The sequence below is a fragment of the Anopheles coluzzii genome, chromosome 3 (genome assembly GCF_943734685.1).
Source record: "Anopheles coluzzii chromosome 3, AcolN3, whole genome shotgun sequence".
Lineage (NCBI taxonomy): Eukaryota > Metazoa > Arthropoda > Insecta > Diptera > Culicidae > Anopheles > Anopheles coluzzii.
In genome coordinates this window covers 69,515,362-69,538,993 of record NC_064671.1, presented here as the reverse complement: position 1 = coordinate 69,538,993, position 23,632 = coordinate 69,515,362, and the positions used below count along the sequence as shown (strand labels likewise).

General features: G+C 40.8%; 4 protein-coding genes across 7 annotated transcripts; all 4 read right to left on the bottom strand.

The window, feature by feature from the left end:
* Positions 1 to 11,344: 11,344 nt before the first annotated feature.
* Positions 11,345 to 13,553, bottom strand: LOC120958370 (RNA-binding protein 45-like). 4 transcript variants are annotated; one of them, XR_005752037.2, is made up of 4 exons: positions 13,148 to 13,553; positions 12,603 to 13,081; positions 11,951 to 12,559; positions 11,345 to 11,860 (listed from the first exon to the last, which is right to left on the bottom strand). XR_005752037.2 is itself a non-coding variant. In XM_040381116.2 (4 exons), exons 1-3 carry the CDS (start codon positions 13,429 to 13,431, stop codon positions 12,075 to 12,077), a joined length of 1,248 nt encoding a protein of 415 aa, XP_040237050.2. In that variant the 5' UTR covers positions 13,432 to 13,553; the 3' UTR covers positions 11,345 to 11,860; positions 12,048 to 12,074. The 4 variants fall into 4 exon arrangements, 3 of the variants coding, with proteins under 3 accessions (XP_040237050.2, XP_040237048.2, XP_040237051.2); XM_040381116.2 differs by having other exon boundaries at positions 12,048 to 12,559; XM_040381114.2 differs by having other exon boundaries at positions 11,345 to 12,559.
* Positions 13,554 to 13,679: 126 nt separating this feature from the next.
* On the bottom strand, positions 13,680 to 14,965 carry LOC125907348 (phenoloxidase-activating factor 1-like; the record flags this gene model as incomplete). The annotated part of the gene is made up of 2 exons (XM_049608987.1): positions 13,680 to 14,446; positions 14,623 to 14,965. Coding segments are annotated over 2 exons (705 nt in total), but the record flags the coding sequence as incomplete, so codon positions are not given.
* Positions 14,966 to 15,657: 692 nt separating this feature from the next.
* LOC125907525 (uncharacterized) lies at positions 15,658 to 17,157 on the bottom strand. The gene is made up of 3 exons (XM_049610331.1): positions 16,548 to 17,157; positions 16,062 to 16,468; positions 15,658 to 15,973 (listed from the first exon to the last, which is right to left on the bottom strand). Exons 2-3 carry the CDS (start codon positions 16,439 to 16,441, stop codon positions 15,724 to 15,726), a joined length of 630 nt encoding a protein of 209 aa, XP_049466288.1. The 5' UTR covers positions 16,442 to 16,468; positions 16,548 to 17,157; the 3' UTR covers positions 15,658 to 15,723.
* Positions 17,158 to 18,704: 1,547 nt separating this feature from the next.
* Positions 18,705 to 23,280, bottom strand: LOC120956246 (uncharacterized). Its single transcript, XM_049608986.1, has 12 exons — positions 23,115 to 23,280; positions 22,678 to 22,755; positions 22,468 to 22,545; positions 22,278 to 22,334; positions 21,904 to 22,042; positions 21,684 to 21,839; positions 21,468 to 21,611; positions 20,939 to 21,058; positions 20,609 to 20,850; positions 19,942 to 20,528; positions 19,501 to 19,837; positions 18,705 to 19,396 (listed from the first exon to the last, which is right to left on the bottom strand). The coding sequence occupies exons 1-12, from the start codon at positions 23,200 to 23,202 to the stop codon at positions 19,035 to 19,037; spliced, it is 2,388 nt and encodes a 795-aa protein (XP_049464943.1). The 5' UTR covers positions 23,203 to 23,280; the 3' UTR covers positions 18,705 to 19,034.
* Positions 23,281 to 23,632: the final 352 nt, after the last annotated feature.

Here is a 23,632-nt window from a genome sequence, read left to right as displayed (position 1 = left end):
TGCTTGCGCAGTGTTGCCAGAGTGCGTCGTAGAAGTTCAAAACAATAGGAATATACACCAAAAATGGGTTTTAAATCACCTTGCACCCCGTTTTGATTCCAGTTTCAGGTGCTCATAAAGTTTGAAACAATAAAAGCCCCTTTGGAACATCATTCCAAACCTATAAACACACACACATGCCGCATTCAGACCGATCGATAGAACTGCCAGTGGTGGCAAAATGTTATTTAAATTACATACAGCAACAGACAGGCACGTCCGTGACAATTCCCAACCGCCCCGTGCTTTGCTCCCAGTTTCAATGCATTGCCCCTTACCCCACCGCATCGTATACATGTCTCGCATGCGGAAGCCCAATAACGACGCCAACCTATAATGCCCATAAATTACCGAAACGAAACTCCGAACACTCCGCTACTTATATGTCGCCCATCAGACCCATCAGACAGAGCGCCCGCACAACGCACGGGTTCGTACATGTGTACTGGGGCTTTTGGTTTTTCATGTTGTTGTTTTTTTTTTGTTGGTGTACATGGAGGAAAGGAGGGAAAGGTATAAATACTGTTGCAATCGCATGTCTGGACGATTTCCGATCGATTTTCTTACCGATTGTGATTATTAGCCAAACAGCACTCGGTGTAATGTAGCAGAAGAGGCGTGTGCCGTTGTTTTACCGTATGCACCCGAGATCGACGATTTCTAGGTGGAGTAAAGCTTAATTTGTGTGTGTGTGTGTTACGAACAGATAATTATAGATCGATTATCAGTTTAATTGATCGATAAGAGAGCATTGTGTGTGTGTGGAACTCGGCACAGGTGAAGCAGATCTCATTTCTATTCATTATGAACCGTAGGTTAAAGCAGGGTCAGTGTATAGGTAGCGTTTAAAATGAATTTAATGACGGACTGACGATTGGATAAGAGCTTAATTTACGTGATCAGAAATGAATCAGGAGCAATCAAAGCATAATAAAGCATTTTTTAAATTATAATAATTTTCAAATGTGACTCATTGAAGTAACGTCAAAATGACGCCATATTTACTCTGATTATACTAATTGATTAAATATGAAATATAGTTCAATTTAAGCAGATTGCACTGGATAATTGTAAAATAAAAATTAATTCGATCGTAACAAGTAAATAACTATTTATGTCACTATGCATCGACAAATTAACAAATTGAAAAATATCACAGTCATGTTTGGCAACACTGCCCCCAATCATTCTTTATCTCTTCAGCCCAAACAGCTCAGCTTGTTTCGCTGCAAATATGAGAAAAATAAGATTTTCCACTGCAGTAAAAAAAATCAAAATTGTGGGGGACACATCTCATGCTCACCCACAGATGGTGCCCCTAAGTGCCTAGGTTGTGTTGGTTGGTTGGTTGTACGAAAGTTTCAAAATCTCTTTGTGTGTGTGTTTGGATATTGGTCCCGTAGTCGTCATAATTTAATATCGCATTACACACAACCATCGTTGTGCCGAAAGCATGACATTAAACAAGGGCAAGGAGAAAGAGAGGAGAGATATAAGAAAGGAGGAGGTAAAAATTTACTAAATCACCAATTTCTTCCTGACGTGAAACGATGTCGTCCTTGGGCGCTTACCCTCACACAAAGCTGCTTCATTTTTTCGTTCAGCTCACCCACGATTTGAAGCAGCTAGAAGAAGAAAACCAAAAAAAAAAAAGATGCTTCACTCCGGAAGGAAAGTGGAAAATTTTCCAATCGCCAGTGGGTGAAAAGCACATTACTCACACACACCAACACATACGTAGAGTGATGGAAAAAAATAGACAGGGACGCAGGTGGTTCAAGACGAGGGAAAGTCTTTGAGGTTAGACGAAGGGCGAAGAAAACGATCAAGCTGTAAAGGCCAGAGAGAAGAGCGAGAAAAAAAATCGCAATAAGGGAAGACCGATTTCGGCGCCGGTTTGCGTTTTTGGCCACGAGCGAGCAACAATCCAACCCCGTTCTTCCCACCCCTGCTCTTATATCGTCACATTTTCCGTACCAAGCGACCAAAAAACCCAAATGAAGCATATACTAACATAAATGGGACGTTTTTTTTCTTCCTGTTTGTACCCTACTGTGCTCTTCAGTGGAAAATCTTCCCTCCCGGCTTGCTGTCGCTCCGTTCGTCCCCTTCAGTTTTTTTGCGTACACATAAAAAATGACACCCATACAGCGATGGGTGAAAACGCAAGGAGGAACGGCCTTTAGAATGTATTTCGAAAAAAATGCTGCTGCGTCGAAAAAAAAAGAACGCGGTTGCAGTTTTTTTTCGTCGTTTTCTGAGGGGTAGGATTTGCGTTTGTATGTGTGTTTCGTCCTACCCACAAAGGGTGACTCTCTGTATTTTTAGGGGATTGGAAAACTCGTGAGCAGCACCGAAAAAAAAACTCCTGCATATAACTGTACCCTTCATGCTGTGCGAGACTATTGAGGACAGTGAGTGCAGTTGCAGTTTTTTTTTCTACAAGCACCGTGGTTTTTGTGTTTATTTATGTTGCAACGGACGCAGCTCTAAAAGACTCTCCCAAAAAAAAGTCCCCTTTTTGGTATTGGAAATAGCAAAAATCGAACTATTCTTTTGTCAGGGGTTCGATCAGTTGATGCGTGCGTCTTATATGTGCGTCACATGCTTTTTTATTAATTTCATTTTCATGCCAGATGGTAGATGGTTCGCGCTGTGGGCATCCTAGGCTTCGGTTTCGGTTCGATTCCAATAATAGTTTTAGTGTGCCACGACGGCACACTACCGATGCCGAATCGAACACAGTGTGTGTGTGCCGAACGAGTGATTGAAAGGGTGCATAGTTAATCAGGCGTAACCGTGTGTCTGCAGCGTCTGATGCTATGAGGGCGCACCGTACACTCGTGCGACCACCTGGGTACGTCGTTTGCGCCTGTACGCAAATCGTTTGCTGCCAAGATGCTCTTCTAGGGGTCTTTGTTGAGTGTATGGAAAAGGGCCGTAGGGAAAGGTAGCCGACAGGGATATAATTACGCGTGTGCTATGTAGCGTGTGCCCGGAAAAGGACTCGTGCCTTCGAATAATGGGACGCGATCGACGTAATAATAATCGACACCCGGACCCAGCGCAGAGAGAGGTTTGCCTAGGAGGGACTGTTTTGTGCGGTAAATGCGTGTTGGAAAGAGATTTTAACACAAAAAAATGGTACCGGTACACATGCTATTTTCACTCATGCATGGGTTAAGAGTAACGGGTTGTGATTTACCAAATGTAAAAAAAAGAGATATTTCAATTAAAATTCCAAACTGTGATAAGCTGTACATAGCTTAGCAAGGAAGGGATGATGCATTGATCACTGATTTATTCAACTGCCAATAAAAAGGAAGCAAAAAACAACATAGATGTGAGCAACAAGAGATTTGTAATAGTAAACGAAATACATGCCTAAAACACAAAAAACAGGTATTATGTTCTCTTACCATGAGTATAATGCAACGAGATATTGACTATAGATTGAAATTTAAGGTAAGAAATGGTGATAAATCACTGAAATAAACATACTTTTGATATTAGCTACTTCAATTCGATTCGTTATAATTTGGTATTATAGGCTCTCAGTTTTATTTGTATAACAACAACAGTTAATATTCAAAATAGACCCAATGGAAACATTTGTAGTGTTCTGAAAGCTTTCTGTTTTATTGATAGAGCTTTTGTATAACAGGAAATGCCACTTGCAGCTTTCCACTGACAGATGCATTCAATGTTGCGGTGCTACAAAAGCTCGAACAACAGCTTGCATACAATTTTATGCACTTTGAAGCTTACCTGTGAGATGTAATTTTGCACTTTGCCTTGCCTGCTCGTGGCGTCTGCGAAACTTGTACAACTACCTTCGATATGCTTGAGATATCTATATTGGGTCAGAAATCTATCGGATTCTTCTCTTTGTCTCTCTGTCTCTGGCTCTTTCCCTCTCTCTCTCTTTTTCGCTCTTTCTCATTCTTTTAAATACAAATTATTTTTTCTATGGTTTATGTCGTTTGCAAGGAAATTGAATTCTCTTTTGCAAACGTACTTTCAAAAACCGTTTTTGCCGCCGCCGGGATCACCGGGTGTCTCCTCGGCGGCGCACAAGATCACGAACGTTATTCACCGGACATGGGAGCAGCACCGATGTTTCTCGAGATTGTTCCCACCGCTTGAGCAGAAGTGGTTGGAGAAGTGGCCGCTTCTATTGTCGCTTCTGTCGCTTTGGCCACCGGCCCGGACCGTTTGCAAGCCGGCGGACCCGTTTGCGGGAACGGGTCGGCCGCGGATGCAGCCTCGCCACTCGCCAGCAAACGGGTCACGGGCCAGCAACAGCCCGGCAACAGCAGAACCGTGCAACCGTGGGTACAAATCAAGAATGATCCCACAGTCGGCCCGGGCACCAGTCAATGAAACCGTGCGTGCATGGTGCGTTAGCGATGGCTAAGGGTCTTGCCATTTCCTTCATTTTCCTTCTTTCTCTTTCGTCCTTTGCAGAGATGCATTGCAGCAGCCTCGCATCTCCCACGGCTCTCCTTATCACCCGCTTTAAATGCACATGCCACGAAGGAGGAGGAGTGAAACATAATTAAACTTTGGCGCGGTCGCGCGGCAAAAGTAAATAGCGTACGCGCGCAGCCTTAAATAACGCTTCCAAAACCGCCTTTTCCGAACAGTAAATAAACCAATCACAATCCTTTGCCAGAGATTGCTGGTGGAAGTACATGGTTTGATGGAACATATATTTTGTGTCTTTTGTCGGTTTAAGTTTTGCTGAAATTATTTATAAATACGATTGCTGATATTTAACACATCTAAATAAAACACCTCAAAAATTACGTATTGCTAAATGGATATCTGTCCTTAGCATTTCATAGTGTGCACTCTATGTACAGAAAAAGAAAGAGGCGGAGCTTACTGACTAGTACCGAAACCTGCCGCCAGAGATATTTATGGCGCTTTTCAGAACAAACTAAGAGAAAGATGCTTAGTACATGGAACATTTTCAAACATTTTTGCCGCTTTGGTACAGTTAGTTATAATGAATAAGACTTATAAATGATTTAATATTTCTTACAGTTAATTTCAGCTTGGTGGATTGCAACAATTCAGAAATTATAATTCAATATTACAGTTTGATACATTATTCTCATGATTTGTTTGCAATAATTTAATATAATATTTTTTCATCGATAGAAGTAACAAAAATGAATACAACATTTAATAAATGCTTCATCCTCGCTTGCGCAATTTGCATAAAGTACTCCTTATGCCTGACGTAAATGATTTAATATGAAGTTTTCCACCTTCATCCTTTTGCAAAGAGAAACACTATCCATCAGTATTATCCGATTAAATTACACTGCAGCGCTACAATGGATAAATGCCTCATCCTTCACAAACAGCACTCTCTCCCACGGTAATAAACCACTCGAACGAAACGTCCTCTCTACCGACTGCACCGCCAAAAGCCAACCCGGACCATTATTTTCCCGGTGCCCGGTAGATCATTTGGTAGGAAAATTGAAAAATGAATAATAAAGTGAACTCACCACCAGCGCCCGGCTCATCCGACCGTGCCCGGGGGGTTTGCGTAGCCGAATCAGCGCACACCAGCGATAGAAAGGATGATTGCGAACTTCACGCTCACCGATAATCAACTCAATTTGTATTTAATTAATTTTCACACCACAAATCGCATTCAATTACGCCCTAGCTTGCTGTTCATCCCGGTCGTACGCTTCACGCGTTCCCCTTCCTAGTGAAGAGACATAAATGGTGATGCTGAGGAGAAAAACGCAAGCCTTTTCACCTCCTCAGGGAAAAACCACGCATAGCGCAGCGTAATTGGGTGTGGTGGTGGGTGGTTCGATGTTCTCATTTATTTTCCCGCTGGTTCAGGACACAACCCGGGTACCCGGAAAAGTCAACCTGACGGAGTGGTGGATTGTTTGTTTTTTTGCGAGAAGAAGGGCGGCAAAGTAAACGATAATGATTGTCAGGATCGTTAGGAGTGTAATACGAAATAAAGAGAGAGAGAGAGAAAAAGAACCAAGGTAGTGAAAAAGACCAAGAGCCAGATGGTTACTCATTCCACTGGACGTTTGTAGGAAAATCAATAGTCTTGTTTAAATTCTATTACCTCCACACAATGGCGGATGGTTGAATGAAGCTTATAAAACAATTATATGTAACCGTAACAAAGGCGCGGCGAGAAGCACCAGCGGATGAGAAAGGAGACGAGCGAAAGGATGTCTAAATTCGTGACAAGCTACGTCATTTATTAAATACACTGCAGACAAACACACACGGGTCGCTTTTGTTCGTAAAGAATCGCCGCCCGGTGAATGACGCCCGTAAAAGGTAATGAACGAGTAGCACCGGCTGTCCTATTTCCTTTCCAGTATGTGTAATTGAATTTTGTAGTAGCAAGCTAGTAGCCGTACAATCACGCCCCTCCGAACCGTAGATCGACCAATCAGCGGCCGAGACGCGGGAGCCATTCCTTTGCGTAACGTTTAGGCGTGCGCGCAGCAGTGCTTCACATTCCTGCCACTGCGAGCAATTATGTCGCTTCAGTGATTATTGTTCCCCCGAGGACGAGCTCCCACACACTCCAATGCCCCCTGCAGGAGTTTGCTAAATTGTGAAGCAATTTCCCATTATCTCCGTCACGCTGGTCGATCTGTTGCGTGTCGGCCCGGCCTGGCTTGGCGCCAGGCACATTTTCGACCAGCGCGGCTCACACAGTTACTAAAGCCGTCGGCATTAGACACTACCATCGCCGACGTGTGCCGTACCACAGATGACACGCATCCGCGTAAGGATCGTTCAAATATTCAACAGACTGTCGTTCTTGATCGGGATGCTATAGTGCCGTGTAGATGTGTGATGTGCATTGAAGTGGCCACTATTGTGGCGTTTACAATGTGAAAGTGTTCTTGGGCGATTGGCCTTACGATTCGCATTTGCTACAAACAAATGCTGTTTCTGACTGAATGGCAGTGATGATGTTGATGATGAGCAGTTTGCAGTTGGAAGTGAAAGTGTCCGTTCGTGAGTGTTGAATAGAATTTCTAAATTGTACCAATGTCGTTCGATTCCTGATCATGTACTGGTGATGAGGTTCTATAAACAAAGAGTGTGCCGTATTTTGTGGAATGAGGAATGTGCAACAGGTGGAAATGCCATGTCGAATACTAAAATCAGTTTGAAATGGAAAATATTTGCATCTCTTACAATAGAAAAGTGTAGAAGAGTATAGATGTTCTTACCGAATTTTAACTATGAAGAATATTGGATGGAAGTATCTTTTTCAAGTTAAAGAAGATTTCTAGGTCTCATTTCTAAAAGAGACATACACAGAAACTGTTCACAGATTCACAGCTGTTTTCTTCCCATTTTTGGAGAAGTCACTATATAATTAATAAGCACTGTCCTTGTTCAGTCTTGTGTAAGTTGGACTTGTCTCATACGATATTTGACCCCAGAATCCACCCCGAAGCAATCAGATTAGTCTGAAACAAAAAAAAGTATTTTTTAAGGTAGGAAGTAAAGCTATTTTCTAGAAAAAAAAAGCCATTACTTTCGTTGGTGAAACCTTTAGGCACTCACATCATGAGCATACGTTCTATCATTCTTAATGTTGAAAAACTATAGAGATACAGAGCCCTTAAAAAAAACATCTAGAAGGCCAGCTCCAGGACCCGAACCTTGTTGAAATCTGTTAAAAATCATCCATTTCATTTCATTTATTTAATCCAATATCCGCCATTATGGCTAAATGAAACAGACTTAAACTAGTTAAACACTAACTGTTGGAAACTGTTATAAGGTTCCTACGGACTGTCAGTCAAGGCGATATTTTGTGCATACACAAAGAGATAAAAAGGCAAGGAAACCACATAAACAGGGCAATAGCAAGAAAATAACCAAGAGTGAATAAGCGATAAAAGAGAATAAAGGTAAACTAATTTTTTGGTGCACCTGTAGTGCCAACCTAATAAATTAATTTTGTTAAATTTTTCCGAGTTGGAGAGGCAGTTTCTAACACTAACAAATAAACAAAATCATTCATGAAAAAAGCCTAACTAGACTGGTCCTGGCCTAGCAAAACACATAAGAAAAAAACACAGCAACTTTCATAAACTTAGAGAAATAAGAGAATAGAGAACTAACAAGAAAAATAAAAGAAAATTAGAAGAAAGAAGACGGTTACGGAAAGTGTTAAAAGAGGAGTCGAAATCAAAGAGATAGTAGAAGTGGTTAAACAACCTGAAACAGGATAGAAGAGGATCATTGAAAGTATAAAGAGTATGACGTGTTTCACTTGATAGAGGATCACGTGGACGAAGAGAACATGAGGAAACATACAGCGAGATGGACGAGAGTAAATCAGGAGCATCAGTAGTAGAAAGTAATAAACCACCAATGAAACATGCCTGAAACGCTTGGCGGCGAAAGCTTTAAGAATGAAGATTGAATAACTGCAATCGCGTTTCATAGGAAGGTAGTGTCCAATTCATGACCAATATCCTCAGAACTTATGTGTGGCCTTACATGACAACGTGATGTATTCACACTAGTAGTTACACAACTAGTAGTTACATGAACTAGTAGTTACACAATTTACTAATCTTACATTAAGGCCTTTAAGAAGGTGGCAAAAAGGCTTCACGGCATTTAAACCAAGAAACAGTTTACAGACTTCGTAGTAGTTATCTTTCCATATCCAGGACTGTTAGTAAGAGTAAAGTAAATGACACAGTAAGTGGCAGAAGGAAATGCTTTTCATCTCCATAAAGAAGCCTATAATTGATCACACATCAAGTGAGGATCATCCGTTATATTCATGAATTTCCAAAATACTATAATATTCAACCTCCAAACCACTCTAACAAATCTTCTCATAAAAAAACCTACCGAAAAGGTTATCAATTCCACAACATCTTGGCCTCCGAAAACACATCATCACAGCTAGCAAAAAATATGCTCGGTCATAATTGCACCTCGTTACCTTCCCTTCCATTACAAGATATATATCACAACTAAGCCGATAACAACGATACAATCCTTCGAAGCAATCAAAACCAAACAAATGCCGTGCCGGTCAGGACCGGGGTAGAAGCTGACACACCCTCCCCGTTGAGTGAGTGTGCCAGCTTTAACGATTCAATTACACCCTTCATCTGGAAAGGCTATGAAGTGTTACCAACTTTACGACGCGCAGTCTGCCCTTTTGAACGTTCCACCGGTAGGCTCCTTAGTGTCGAAAGAAAACCCCTTTTTTACTTGTCGTGAAAAGCATTCAAAACCGTCGGATTTACGCTACATTTAACGCTCCTTCCTAGTGCGTAACGCCTTCATCATTTGCTGTTTGCAAAGCAGGGGAAGTTGAAGCACCCCGAGAGATAGTTTGTTTACTACGAGTGCCGCTAAACAAATCCACCTCTCGCCACACACACGCCGGCTTAGCAGTTGTCGGAAAGGTGGAAGTATTTAAGGTACTTAATTTTGTTTCTTCCTTTTCCATTCTTTTCTCAGGCTTGTAGAACTTGGCGGACGGCAGTTGCTTTGCTGTAGGAGCAATTATTTCATTACGAACTCATCATTATCCGAATCATCATTTGCTTAAGAAGCAGCCGTCGCAAGATCGGTGGCAATTCTTACTTCTTTTCCACGGTAACGACCGAAAGCGGAGCTTAAAATTGAATTGTCGAATTGATATAAATGTATAATTAATTTCATCAATTATTCAGCACCAATTAACGCAGCCAAGCAACAGGAGCGTAACGCTGGGAGCGAATCCCCTGGGAAGCATCGACATTTGACAGCATTTCTTGCTGCAGTTTGGGTTTGATAACGAAATTGATCTTGTTTTTTTTTAATAAACATAATTACATATTACATACCAAGTGACAAAAGTGTGACAAAATGTGACAACAATCGTGAATTTTAATGCCTAATTACACACGAAAGGATTTGCACCAGTTCATTCGATATTGCAATTAACTTGGTGAATCCTTTCCGTTTTATGTCGATCAAATTTGATGATGAATTAAAATCTCTTCTCGGCTTTTAATTCTTTCCTATCAGCGAGGATTACCATCACCATCAGCGTTGCACGTACTGTCCAACAGAGACCGTACCGATCGCCTGTCCCCCGGACTGTTTCTGCAAACACCCTCCCGATGACGGTCGGGATCATATCTAAACACTGCAAGCAACCTATTGCAAACCTATTGCAACGTGCAATTCACACGCAAACTTCACTCACAGAAATAAAAGCAATTTTAATATAGTCCAGGGGGTAATGTATCGACATCACACAGCTACGATATGGCAGGAGGTTTGTAAGACAGTAAATAGCTACCCTTTTCGAGCACACAAAGGATCGCTTGTTGCGATGTTTTGCTTTTAAGTTTTTGCTATCTTTTTGGTGCATAGTTGATCAGTTTAGGTCACAATACTCGTCGGTGTAAACTACTTTGTCGTACAGCTTTATTCTAGCATCCAGGAGCAGAATTAGGTATTAGCCAACCGGTAGTTCTTCCCTTTAAATGGTAATCTTACAGCAGTCTTGCATATGAATAGAGCCCAGTAAGCTTTCGTTTTTGCAATCAAGCTCGTCAATCCAGTGTAACTGATTACTCAGCTCTAAATCGAGGTCTAATAGTACGGTGCAGTAAATTGTATCAGAAAATATTATCGTCAAGTAACAACAGTGAAATAACAGTGAAATAAACATAAAAACAATCTCATCCACATTTCAACACACGGCGTCAATTCATTCGTACTTTAATTTTATTTTTTGTTTTACAGGCATCAAAAGGGATTATGGTAAATCCCTTTACCATAAATATAAATTTATATTTTGATATGCAAGCCTGGTTCCAATTCTATTGAAATATCTGTAGTTTTGTAAATGATTGTTAATTAAACGCCAACAAATTCATCATCTTGAATTAAAAGAAAAGTTGATTCTTTCGACAAAATATTACCTTCTATTTAAAATTAGCATTGATTTTTGCAATAATAAAACAGGTAAGTAACAACTTAACAGATATTTGATACAGGAAATATGCAGTGAAAACATTACATTGACTGCCGGACATGCGCAGTGCCTTCCGATGTCTACAAAAGAGGCCGCATTCGAAAACCGGACACTTCAGTTGCTGTTACACCTCTGTACCGTACGGTTATCTCGATTTTGCAGACAAAAAACACTTACTTTATCTTTTGTTGAATTACTTAACTCATCTGGGACATAGTTGAACATGGAAGAAACTAAAAATGGATCAATCTGAACTTTGTTTTTCTCATTTTCTATTTATGAATAGAATAAAAAATTGATTTATACAACAATCAAGTTCTCAGGTTTATTCCATGTTCGTTAGTTAGGCACGAATGTTATAGGAGTCGACTGTGTTGAAGTACTTACTAGTGTTAATAATTATTACAGTATTCCACCCAAGTCAAATTTCTACAATGTTTGAGTTGTGCAGTGTACCGGTTATTACAACATTTCAAGTTGATTCTTCCATTCCATAGTTTCTCCCGTTTGAATTGTACAAATTGCTTAAGAAATTGTTTGTTAAAGGTTAATTAAATTTTAATTTCCTACGTTCTAGCATTTCTTTTAGTATTTGCGATTCGATGTATTTTAACAACTATAAAACAGTACTTCAGAGAATAGGTTACAGCAATACATCCAGAAGTCATTCATAGTCCTCATTTCAAACATACTATTTACTTCCTATTATTCATTCTTCCAATGCAGTATTTCGTTGTAGTCAGTTGTACATTCGCTTACAGTACCATTACAGGGATTTCAAACGTCATGAGTACATACCTGCAAACAAATAGCTTCAATTAGTTATGGCAACAGCTCTTTGATGCGGCCAACAGTAGAACAATCGCGTTTGCCGTCCGCTCCACGTACACTACTCCACAAGACGCAACACATCTGCAAAAGAACGGAAAAGGAAACAGAAAAGCAAACAGAACGCCAAAAAATCATGACTACCGCAGCAACTCACCCGCCGGCTAGTTGATGTTCGGTGAGTTTAGTGCTCCATCCGGTTCCGTTTCTGGTCCCCCGTGTACTCGGCACACTCCAGCACCTTTAGCCGGCAATCGCCCAGCTGCATACCGTGCAGCTGCTGAATAGCACGTTTGGCCGCAACATCGCTCGCAAACTCCGCATAGCCGTGCCGTTTGCCCGGTACGAGATACACCTTGATCAGATCACCGAACCGGCAAAACGCATCCGTCAGCAGCTTCACCGACACGGCCTCGGGCATGCAGATGAAGAACGCTTTCTTCACAAACTGCACCGCGTCCGGCACGAGCGGCTTCGGCGGTCCAAACTGTGTCAGTGTATCCTTCGTGATGAGTTCCTCTTTCAGCTCCTCCTCGAACCGCACAATGATCCGTTCGCCGAGCGGATACTCTAGGCCGTGGATTTTATCGACCGCCCGCTGTGCTTCCTGCCGGCTTGAATACACGACTGCTGCTGTTATATTGATCTCACCTGTAAGATATAACAACACTAGAATTATTTATGCATCAAGCAAATCATTAGCAAATCTTACTAGCTGTGATAATGCTGCAGTACTTCATCCCAGGGCATATGTCAAACAGGCGCCACAATCGGTCCTGATTGAGCTGGTTGCTACAGATCACGACCAGCTTCGTGTCACCCCGAACCGTCGACAGCCGATCGGGCGAATGGGCACGCTTCCGGTTGAACGGGTCCGGTGACAGCTGCCCCTTCTGTTCCCGCTCCTGCTGTAGCTTGCTGCGCGGTACACAAAATTTTGCTTTGTACTGAGGGTTGCAGTTCTCGATGGCCAGGGCCGTCTCAAGGAAGGTGGGAAACTTAATGTACGCCGCACACTGTTTGTCGTTCTTTTTGTCCGGCACTAGGCGTACTTGCGTTACCGTCCCGTGCGTGCCAAACTCTTCCTTCAGCTTTTCCTCCGTACGGTTGCTCGGCACGATTGCAAACAGGCGCAGAAATTGGTTTTCATTCACGTCCGCCGACGTATCGCTGTTCTTGTCACGGTTGTAGCTGGAAATATGAACCAGATTACCACACTGTCGAAGAAATCCTGTTTTCTTCTAGTCACGGACTTACCTTGCGGATATCATCACTTTAATTGGTCGCGTATCACCCTCCACAACAGTGCCATTCTTTCTCAGCCCACGGGCAGCAGACGACGTTTTGGTGAACTTTACGTAGGCGACCCCCTTGCCCTGACCGGTCTTGCGATCCGTTATCACAACACACTCTTCGATTGTGCCGTCCGGTTCGAAGTGTTTTATTAGCTGCTCCTTCGTGATTTGCTTGCCGCAAATCACGAACAGCCTGGACATTGGCGGTTCCTCGGAGATTTCTTTCGCGCGGTTCACATCCGACATGGTGTTATTACTACTTGTGTCCGACACTGGATGGACAATCGGAAAACACGGTATTTAACTGAGTAAAAGCACACAGAACATGCAGTAAACTTTCCGAAATTGTCTTCGTCACCAGCGGCAGCAGCGACTGTAAACAAACTGGTTCTTGTGGACGACAAATGTCAAAATCAGCTGACTGCCTGGCTAGAAGCTGAAACGCACTATGGGTATATATCATTCTATTGAAAGGACAATATAGTAAAACGTGCATTATCCACAGGCCGATTAATCGTGTGCGTGAAATCGACCGCTATTCAAATGAAACGAAAATTTCCAACAAAAGTGAGGTTGGTAATAATTGTTTCTATTCAAATATATGGTGTCTATTGGTGGTTTTGAATTAATTTTTTGTTTAAAAATATTTCTCTCATATTCTCAAATTCTCCCTTTATTTAAAACTCACGCAGAAGAACGAAAATTTATTTCGTTTTGATGTGAGGTTCTGATTGCTGGAAGGCTTATTTATTGCTTGTTTTGCTGTTTGTTGAGGAAGCATAAAGAATCTTATGGTTTGCTGGAGCGCGATTCATTGTATGATACTACGTATCATACAAAGTTCAATAGCTTTGTTTAAACATATTCAGTACCTCTCACTATGCTATTGCTTCAAATAATTAATTGAGTACTTTTACAAACCAATAGACGTAAGCTTCTATACGAAAAATGAAGTGAATTTCTTTTGCGTCACATTCTCTGTATCCATGTATACCAAACAAGTAATTTACAGGAATGATTTCGTCGTCCAGTATGCCTTTTAGTATAATAGGAGTACCAGGGTTTATACAGCTACTGCAGCTTTCACCATCATCTTCGGCAAACTTACACTTTACAGCAGAATGTTTCAATGCAGGAATATAGTACAACGAACAGGATCGTGTAAAGGGATCATAGATGCACATTTCAGATTCCACTGTCGGATACTTCGATATCACTTTGCATTCCTGTTGACTCAATGAATGAAAACGGCACTCATGTTCTGCAAAGTTTGCCAAAAGAATAAAATTATCAGCAATGAGCTTTTGATACATCGTGAAGCGTTGGTTACATTAACATTTGTTCAAAGAACCGATCGATTCAGCTGTTCGCAGATTTCACCATGGAAATGAGAAGCAAACCAAACCTCAATTATTTTTGCAATGCTGCATTACTTACCTTTTAAGACAGCAAACAAACTACCTTGCTGGAGTTGTTCATTGAAGCGGCTTTGCCATAGGCAAACCGGAAATAGGTTCACCGTTATGTAGTCTTCCCTCGACAGCTTTATCAGAGCAATATCATGCGAACGATCCGTTTCGTTGTATTCTGGATGAATGTGTACGGATGCTATCGGTACAACAATCCTATCAGTAGGGTGTACGTTACGCACGATGTTTGGATAAGCAAATTTCGCTTTCACACAAGAGGCCGATGTTACAACTCCCCGACTGCTGATCAGGTAACCAAGACAATCGAAAAGCTTAAAACGATCATATTCCCATCCAAGCTCCACCTGAAATTAGTAGTGCAAATTTAAAAAAATGGTCATATGATTATTTAAATATTTTCAGCATGCATTTCTGGTGCTCGTACTACAAACCAAATGGGGTGAATGGAAAGTTTTGTTCGTTTTGACATAAACGTGTGATTTTCTGAGGAAACGATATCGGTCTTCACATTCGTTGAGCTCAGTTTCGATAGCATTTGGCTGAATTTGCTCGAAGATGGCAACCCGACGAGGGCAACAGATAAGCTCTCGATGGTTGCAGTAAATACGCGTTTGAAACGGTGGAATAAGCTCATCAGCGTCATCACAGCGTGTTTCTTCGTCACAGTATCCGTCGACTCCTCCAGGATACACGCAGCTGTCGTGATAATGCAAATCCTTTCTTAATTTTATGATACGAGGTTGCAAAACAGACCTCAACCATCTTTGGTGTGCACTCAGACGCACCGCAACTATTGGTTTGCTCATATTACAGTCATGCTGCAGTAAATTCAATCCGTAAATATTATTGAAAGTTTCGTTCGAAACGACCAGTGCAGCTCCTTTGTTGATGATGCAAGTGTCCAAAGCCGTGGCTGACTTTACTTCCAGACAAAGATGCTGTGTGTTATTGTTGTGCCGTGAATGTAGTTTATCGAAACATTCTGCGTTTTGGAGCACGGTTGCGTAAACGGATGCAGACTCAAATGTCTCGTTTCCTACACATGAGGGTGTGAAGATTGTTTCAGCAATTAGTTGTTGTTTTCTAATGCTCTACCGCCGTAGCAAAACTACTCACTGGATGGATCACAATTCGGAAGCATGCGTTCCTTATAGTCTCCGGAGATCCACATTTCTTCACTGGCCAATGTATCTTCGTACCACCCCGTAGAGACAGAAAAGAACGGCACGGGATATTCCAGCATCAACACCGCTATGTTGTTAACGAAGATGTCACTAGCGTCGCCAAACTCTGGATGCACAACAACGTCTCGAACATTCATGGAAAAATCGGAAAACGCAACTCTCAGTTCATCGGCGCTGAAAATACAACAAAGCATATTGTGATCAGCACAATAATTTCACACGATCTCTTACATCAACACATTCGAAGCATTAGTATATTTACCTAAGATTCACGACGCATTCCGCTAAAGTGACCACAGCATTACGTTGAACGAGAGCTCCGTAACAGACGATGTTGTTGTTCTCGTTATCATCTGTTTGAACGATTCGTACTTGATGGTCGCTTTTTTCAAAATGCGCTTCGCATGGGTCAAATATAGGATTGCCATTAGGAACATTAAAATCATAAGCACGTATGTCATAGTGGTTATCGGGGCATGAATCTAGTTCGATGAATTCGAAATATTGTTTCGTACTGTTCTGTCGCAATACTTCCGTTATCCAGGGTAACAGTGTAGCGATGGGCATCAATGTTTTCGTGGCAGATGTTTCACAGCTGACAGCAACCAAGTGAGGCACATGTTTTTCCTTCTGTTTGACCATCGCAAAAATAAACTTTGATCTTTTGGGCTGAATAAAAATGAGACAAATGGTCATAAGCTCAATCTGTGAGGAAGCATATATGAAAGCATCTTTTAAATCAACTTACCTTGCAGTTGTTGTGTTTTGTCTTCGCGGTTGGAGTAACGTACTCAGTTTTGTTAAAGTGATCAAATGTATAAAAGTATGAGTCTAACTTTCTTCCCAGTCCCGTGGATACAACAGCGTGCGCTGACTGATCAACTGGCAATTCATTCTCCTTCCATAAACATGCAGGTATTGCGTCTAGACTTGTGCTGTTATAATAAAAATTGTAAAAAAGTGTTAGAGGCGAAAGCGATGATACCACTCCTGAATGACCTTACGGGACGCTTTTGTCCAGCTTTATTAATGCTATGTTGTATATTGCCTGGTTGCGCTGCGGGTAGTAAGGATGCGTAAACGTTTGTGCAATTTTACGTGTTAGGCAGCTCTCCTGATCCAGACTGTTTATTGCTATTTCTAAACCAGCGATGGAATGGCTGCACAAAATAGAATACTCAATTTAGTTTAAATTATCATGCATATAGACGTTGTTTTTCGTACCTTGTTATACATTCCGCAACTGTGAGCACAAAATCATCCCATATGAGGGATCCAATGCACGATAAGGAATATCGATTAGTTATAAAAACTAGGTGGGGATATTGCCACTGAGAAACAGAGGATGGAAAGTCATCTAAAAAGTAAATTAAAACAGCATTCAATATAAGAATCATTTAGTGGCTAACAAGGTATAATACTCAAAGCATAAAAATTGATTTTTTTTTTTCAGAACAAATATATCCAAACCACAATTGAACACTGTATTCACTGACCTTTTAGCTCGCCTTGAAAACACTTTGCGAACACAAATCGATGCGAAAGTGCCACTGATCCGAAGATCCAAAACACCAACAAACCAGAACCCATCTGCACAGGTTGATCTCAGAAACACGAATGGGACAAATTTGCCAAAAACTAACTATGTTCAACACCTTATGAGCCAGAAAACTTGTTTCCGTTAAGCAGATGCGTAACATACAGGGTTCTTTTCGTATATTATACATCGCCAATTTCATTTTCCGATTCTGTTTTTTAGTTGTTTTTGTCTAATGTTCTTCCTAGGACCCAATGTTCAATCATTTCAGGTTGGAATAGAAATTGTGATGAATGTATTATACATGGATGTTTTATTGAAGTCAGCAGGCGAAAAGGCTTGAGAAACACTGCCAGAACTAGCATGGCATGGCGGTGATGTGCTGGAGTGTTAATTGTTTGATATCAATTTATTATTCAACAATCGAGTTTTGTGTTTTAAAACTTGCTTTTTAAGCTTTTGGAGATTTGCGCCTTTTTGCGAACCGGTTCATAATGCGAGACATTCAAATTCGGTTTGCAGAATGCAGCAAAAAGTTTGATCCATAGAGCGGAAAGAGACAAAGCTCACCGTAAGACCTGTTTCATGGCACTATCATGCCATCGCTCACGGCGTTCATTGTTAAAATCTCCTAAACCTTGGCAATTCATTGCAACCTCTCCGCATAGAACCAGTTTTGATTAAAACAAACAAAACCCGCAAAGCCAAATAAAACATAAGCAGCTTAGCCCGACAGGAGGAATGGATCGAGGTGCTGCAGGCATAACAGCAGAAGTGAGACAATACCACTGACAATCCAGATGGCACGATACTTGATGATCATTGTTGGATGCGGCTTTGTCCCTTTCCCGGATAGTCTTGAATACACAAACTTGGTCGAGTCGGTGAGTCGGTACCAGCTGTTTCACTGTTTGAAGCGATATTTCCTCGATCAACGAACAGAAGATCCCATTTCCGGTCCCTGGTTGCAACCACCCATCTATGTAGACATCCGATCTTCAAAAGGCCTTGCTTCGCCCGACGTACTCTGACACGCATCTAGTGCCGAACAGGGTATCGCTGACGATCTTATTGGTGGGGTATTGAGTCCAGCATCCTAATAAAATGCTCTAGCCATCCAGATCTCCTGGCCTTGTGATGTTGATTATGGTATTGATACTAGAAGCATGCAATTTTACAAGCTGTTGCATTGGAATATAATGCACAATGTTGAATGGAGTTTAAAGGTTAATATTTAAAATAGAATTTTGTCATCTGTGATCAAAATAGTTCTAATCAAAATTTGAAAATCATTCAATCATATTGAAATTTATTCCGCGATTTGGAATTGATGTTGTTGGTTGCATCACACATTTACGATCTTCACACATTTACGATCTTCACACATTTATGGTAACTCTAAATAATATGGAAATCACTTTTGGTTTTGGTATTGAAACACATATTTAATCATCAGATATGGTCTTTTGTTTTTCAATGTGACCAAAAACCCCCAGTAGCTTTGAAGGATATATTTTTTTGCGATTGTGTTGACATGAGTATGAGTGTTTAGTGAGATAGTTTTACAAAAATTGTGTTTAAGCCAGGTTTTTTTTCCTTTCTAGGTTTATTCGCTCCATAGGATATTCTATCATACATGAGTCACTGTGATTGTTGTTCAATGCGCTCATACAGTTGAAGATTTTTACTCTGTACAACTTACTTCAGCACTTTTGCAAACCAATCGATGTAATATGCGGTACGAAGAATGAAGCGAATATCCTTTGTGTCACATTCTCTAGCTCCGTGTATGCCATACAAGTAAGTTACGGGAATATCTTCGACGTCCAGTAAGTTTTTCAGTATAATAGGAGTACCAGGGTTTATACAGCTACCACAGAGCTTACTATCATCTTCGGCAAACTTACACTTTACAGCAGAATGTTTCAATGCAGGAATATAGTACAACGAACAGGAGCGCACAAACGGATCATAGGGACACAGTTCAGACTCCACTGTCGGGTATTTCGATATCACATTGCATTCCTGTTGACTCATTGGCTTGAGCCGGCATTCATGTTCTATGAAGATGCAAAAAATAAAATATTAGCAGTTAGTAGCTTTTGATACATTGTGTGGTTGCTAGCTGTATCTTGAATTATTTTTGCAAAGCTACATTACTTACCTTTTAAGACAGCAAGCAAATGACCTTGTCGCTGGAATTGCTCATTGAAGCTCTGCCATAGGCAAACTGGGAATAAATTCACCGTCATGTAGTCTTCCGTCGAAAGTTTTATCAGAGCAATATCATGCGCTTCACCCGTTTCGTTATATTCTGGATGAATGTGTACGGATTCTATCGGTACAACAATCCTATCAGTAGGGTGTACGTTACGCACGATGTTTGGATAAGCAAATTTCGCTTTCACACAAGAGGCCGATGTTACAACTCCCCGGCTGCTGATCAGGTAACCAAGACAATCGAAAAGCTTAAAACGATCATATTCCCATCCAAGCTCGACCTTTAAATGAGGAAGGTGGAGCAAATTAAAGAAATGATAAGATTTCGCTAAATACAGATATTGAAATAATGATGATTGAAATGTCTAGTTTTCATACTACATACCAGATGAGGTGACTGAAAGGATTGGGCGACAAGCGACTGTCTTAGATGACGATATCGGTTTTCACATTCATTGAACTCCGTTTCAATTGCATTTAGCTGTGGCTGCACTTTATCTGGGCAGCAAATAACCGATCGATTGCTGCAGAACATAGGCGGTAGGGACGGCGGGATACGCTCATCAGCACCGGGACACTCTTGCTCTTCGGCGCACTGTCCCTTGACTCCTCCTGGATACGTGCAGCGGTCGTTAAGATGCAAATCCTGTCTTATGTTTACACTCGAAGTTTGTAAAACAGACCTCAACCAACTTTGGTGTGCACTTAGACGCACTGCAACTATTGGTTTGCTCATATCACAATCATGCTGCAATAAATTCAATCCGTAAATATTATTGAAAGTTTCGTTCGAAACGACCAGTGCAGCTCCTTTGTTGATGTTGCAAGTGTCCAAAGCAGTGGCTGACTTTACTTCCAGACAAAGATGCTGTGTGTTATTATTTTGCCGTGAAAGCTGAGGTAGTTTATCGAAACATTCTGCGTTTTGGGGCACGGTTGCGTAAACGGATGCAGACTCAAATGTCTCGTTTCCTACACATGAGGGTGTAAAGATTGTTTCGGCAATTAGTTGTTGTTTTCTAATGCTCTACCGCCGTAGCAAAACTACTCACTGGATGGATCACAATTCGGAAGCATGCGTTCCTTATACTCTCCGGAGATCCACATTTCTTCACTGGCCAATGTATCTTCGTACCACCCCGTAGAGACAGAAAAGAACGGCACGGGATATTCCAGCATCAACACCGCTATGTTGTTAACGAAGATGTCACTAGCGTCGCCAAACTCAGGATGCACAACAACGTCTCGAACATTCATGGAAAAATCGGAAAACGCAACTCTCAGTTCATCGGCGCTGAAAATACAACAAAGCATATTGTGATCAGCACAATAATTTCACACGATCTCTTACATCAACACATTCGAAGCTTTAGTATATTTACCTAAGATTCACGACGCATTCCGCTAAAGTGACCACAGCATTACGTTGAACGAGAGCTCCGTAACAGACGATGTTGTTGTTCTCGTTATCATCTGTTTGATCGATTCGTACTTGATGGTCGCTTTTTTCAAAATGCGCTTCGCATGGGTTAAATATAGGATTGCCATTAGGAACATTGAAATCATAAGCACGTATGTCATAGTGGTTATCGGGGCATGAATCTAGTTCGATGAATTCGAAATATTGTTTCGTACTGTTCTGTCGCAATACTTCCGTTATCCAGGGTAACAGTGTAGCGATGGGCATCAATGTTTTCGTGGCAGATGTTTCACAGCTTACAGCAACCAAGTGAGGCACATGTTTTTCCTTCTGTTTGACCATCGCAAAAATAAACTTTGATCTTTTGGGCTGAATAAAAATAAGACAAATGGTCATAAGCTCAATCTGTGAGGTAGCAACAAGGAAAGTATCTTTGAAATGAATTTACCATGCAGTTGTTGTGTTTTGTCCTTGCGGATGGAGTAACGTACTCAGTTTTGTTCAAGTGACCCGTATAACTTGACTTGATACGAGATGACTTCATGTCACCTTCTACAACAAGTATGTCCGTTGACCCATCAACTGGAAATTTGTCGTTCATCCAAAAGCATGTGGGAATTACATGTAGTTTTACACTGTGACGATATAAAATGCAGATTAGAAGAGAATTCAAATATAAAATGGCTGATATCCCTCAATGAGCTTACGGGACGCTTTTGTCCAGCTTTATTAATGCTATGTTGTATATTGCCTGGTTGCGCTGCGGGTAGTAAGGATGCGTAAACGTTTGTGCTATTTTACGCATTAGGCAGCTCGCCTGATTCGGGTTGTTTATAGCTATTTGTAAGCGAGCGACGGGACGGCTGCACAACAGAGAATACGCAATTTAGTATAAATTATAAAATAGCTGTTAGCACTTTGTTATACCTTGATATACATTCCGTCACTGTGAGTACAAAATCATCCCATATGAGGGATCCAATGCACAATGCCTCACGCTTTTTTACGTCAACCACCGAAACTATGTGGGGATATTCCCACACAGAAGCATTGAATGGGCAAGGGACTACGAAATGAAATAAATACCTTATTTAATGTACAAAGCAATAATCCGAAGTATTGATATTGAGTAAATTTTCCAATGCTATATTGAAAAAAAAAGACAAACCTCCACATCAATAGGATTGTTCAAAAGAAACTCGGACTGTTGAAAATTGTTTGTTAGTTCTGTAGAGGCTATTGAAGTCAGTTAAATAATTCCCTATAATCGGGGAGAAGCATCTTTTGTTATAAATACATACCAGGTGTGATCAGTTTTGTTTGGGAAGGTGAGTCGAAATCCATCTTGTTGAATCCATCTGTAAGAGAGTGAAAAGAAAAACTGTTGGAGCAGTATTTATTGATTTCTACTAGTTTTACATCCCCTGCTGTTGAGATGAGTTACGGAGGAATTGTTATAAACGAGATTATTATGTTTTGGAGAATAAATACCAATTTCTAGCAACAGCGCATCTAAGGCATGATACTGGGTTGTTTCGTTTAACCGATCTTCTTTGAGATCAGTTTCAACTGTAAAAGAGTGATAAAAATATTTGTTAGAGTAGTATGTTTTAGCTCAACTAGTTGCATTGATCCGGTTACAAGGCTATGCACCAAAAGTTTGTTTCTATACTATAATATTATTTGTTTGAGAATAAATACCTGATTCGAGCAACAACGCATCTAGGGCATGATACTGGGTTGTTTCGTTTAACCGATCTCCGTCATAATCAGCTTCAACTTTGAGAGAGTGATAAAAATATTTGCTAGAGTAGTATGATTTAAGCTCAACTAGTTACTCAATACAACAGTCAGATGTTGTGAGACGCATATGCAGTGTGCTACCTATGCGGGATAGGAATATAGTTTTGTTTATGTACGATTAGAGGAAGAGATGGAACTAACGAAAAAATAATAAAACTAGCAATGAGTATTTTAAAGAGAACACAAGTATCCCTTATGTTTTGTGTTTGTAGTGAAAACATTGAGAAGACAACTTCTTTTTTTCCAAGCAACAGAAGCAGCCAAATTATCTTCATCTATAAACTTATTTAAAACTGTTCAGTTATCCATTATTATTTGCTACATTTTTAGCTTACCATTCTCACTTCTTACGAGTACAAATCGATGCGAAAGCGCAACCGATCCGAAGATCCAAAACACCAATAAACCACAACCCATCTGCATAGGTTGATTTCAGAAACACGAATGAAATAAACCTGCCAAAAGCTCACTATGCCCAACACCCTAGGAACCACAAACTTGTTTCCGTTAAGCAGATGCGTAAAATGCAGGGGTTCTCTCTTGAATTGAACTTTGTTAGCTTCATTTTCCATTTCAACAGATTTAGTTATTCATCGAATGTAGTAGAGCTTAGCATCGAAAGACAGATTATTATTGGCTACTGTGGATATATGTTGAAATTTGTTTAATGCTTTTTTATATTATTGACACAATGATTGAGATGGTTTGAGAAACACTGCACAAGCTAGAATAGTACGACGGTGATGTGCGTGGGTTTTTCTTGAATGTTGATATGACTTTGTTATTCATCAATGTTATATGTTATATCACTTTCCAACCGGCTATGTTGGTTTTTGAAGATCAGCGGATGTGT

Coding starts and splice junctions, on each gene's coding strand:
- LOC120956246 (XM_049608986.1), bottom strand. CDS start 23,202: ATGCAGATGGGTTGTGGTTTATTGGTGTTTTGGATCTTCGGATCGGTT. Junction 21,612..21,683: donor AAGCTGGACAAAAGCGTCCC/GTAAGCTCATTG, acceptor ATATCGTCACAG/TGTAAAACTACATGTAATTC. Junction 19,397..19,500: donor TTTGCTTGCTGTCTTAAAAG/GTAAGTAATGTA, acceptor GCATCTTCATAG/AACATGAATGCCGGCTCAAG.
- LOC125907525 (XM_049610331.1), bottom strand. CDS start 16,441: ATGGTCAAACAGAAGGAAAAACATGTGCCTCACTTGGTTGCTGTCAGC. Junction 15,974..16,061: donor GAATGCGTCGTGAATCTTAG/GTAAATATACTA, acceptor TTGTATTTTCAG/CGCCGATGAACTGAGAGTTG.
- LOC120958370 (XM_040381114.2), bottom strand. CDS start 13,431: ATGTCGGATGTGAACCGCGCGAAAGAAATCTCCGAGGAACCGCCAATG. Junction 13,082..13,147: donor AAAGTGATGATATCCGCAAG/GTAAGTCCGTGA, acceptor TCATATTTCCAG/CTACAACCGTGACAAGAACA. Junction 12,560..12,602: donor CTGCAGCATTATCACAGCTA/GTAAGATTTGCT, acceptor AAATAATTCTAG/TGTTGTTATATCTTACAGGT.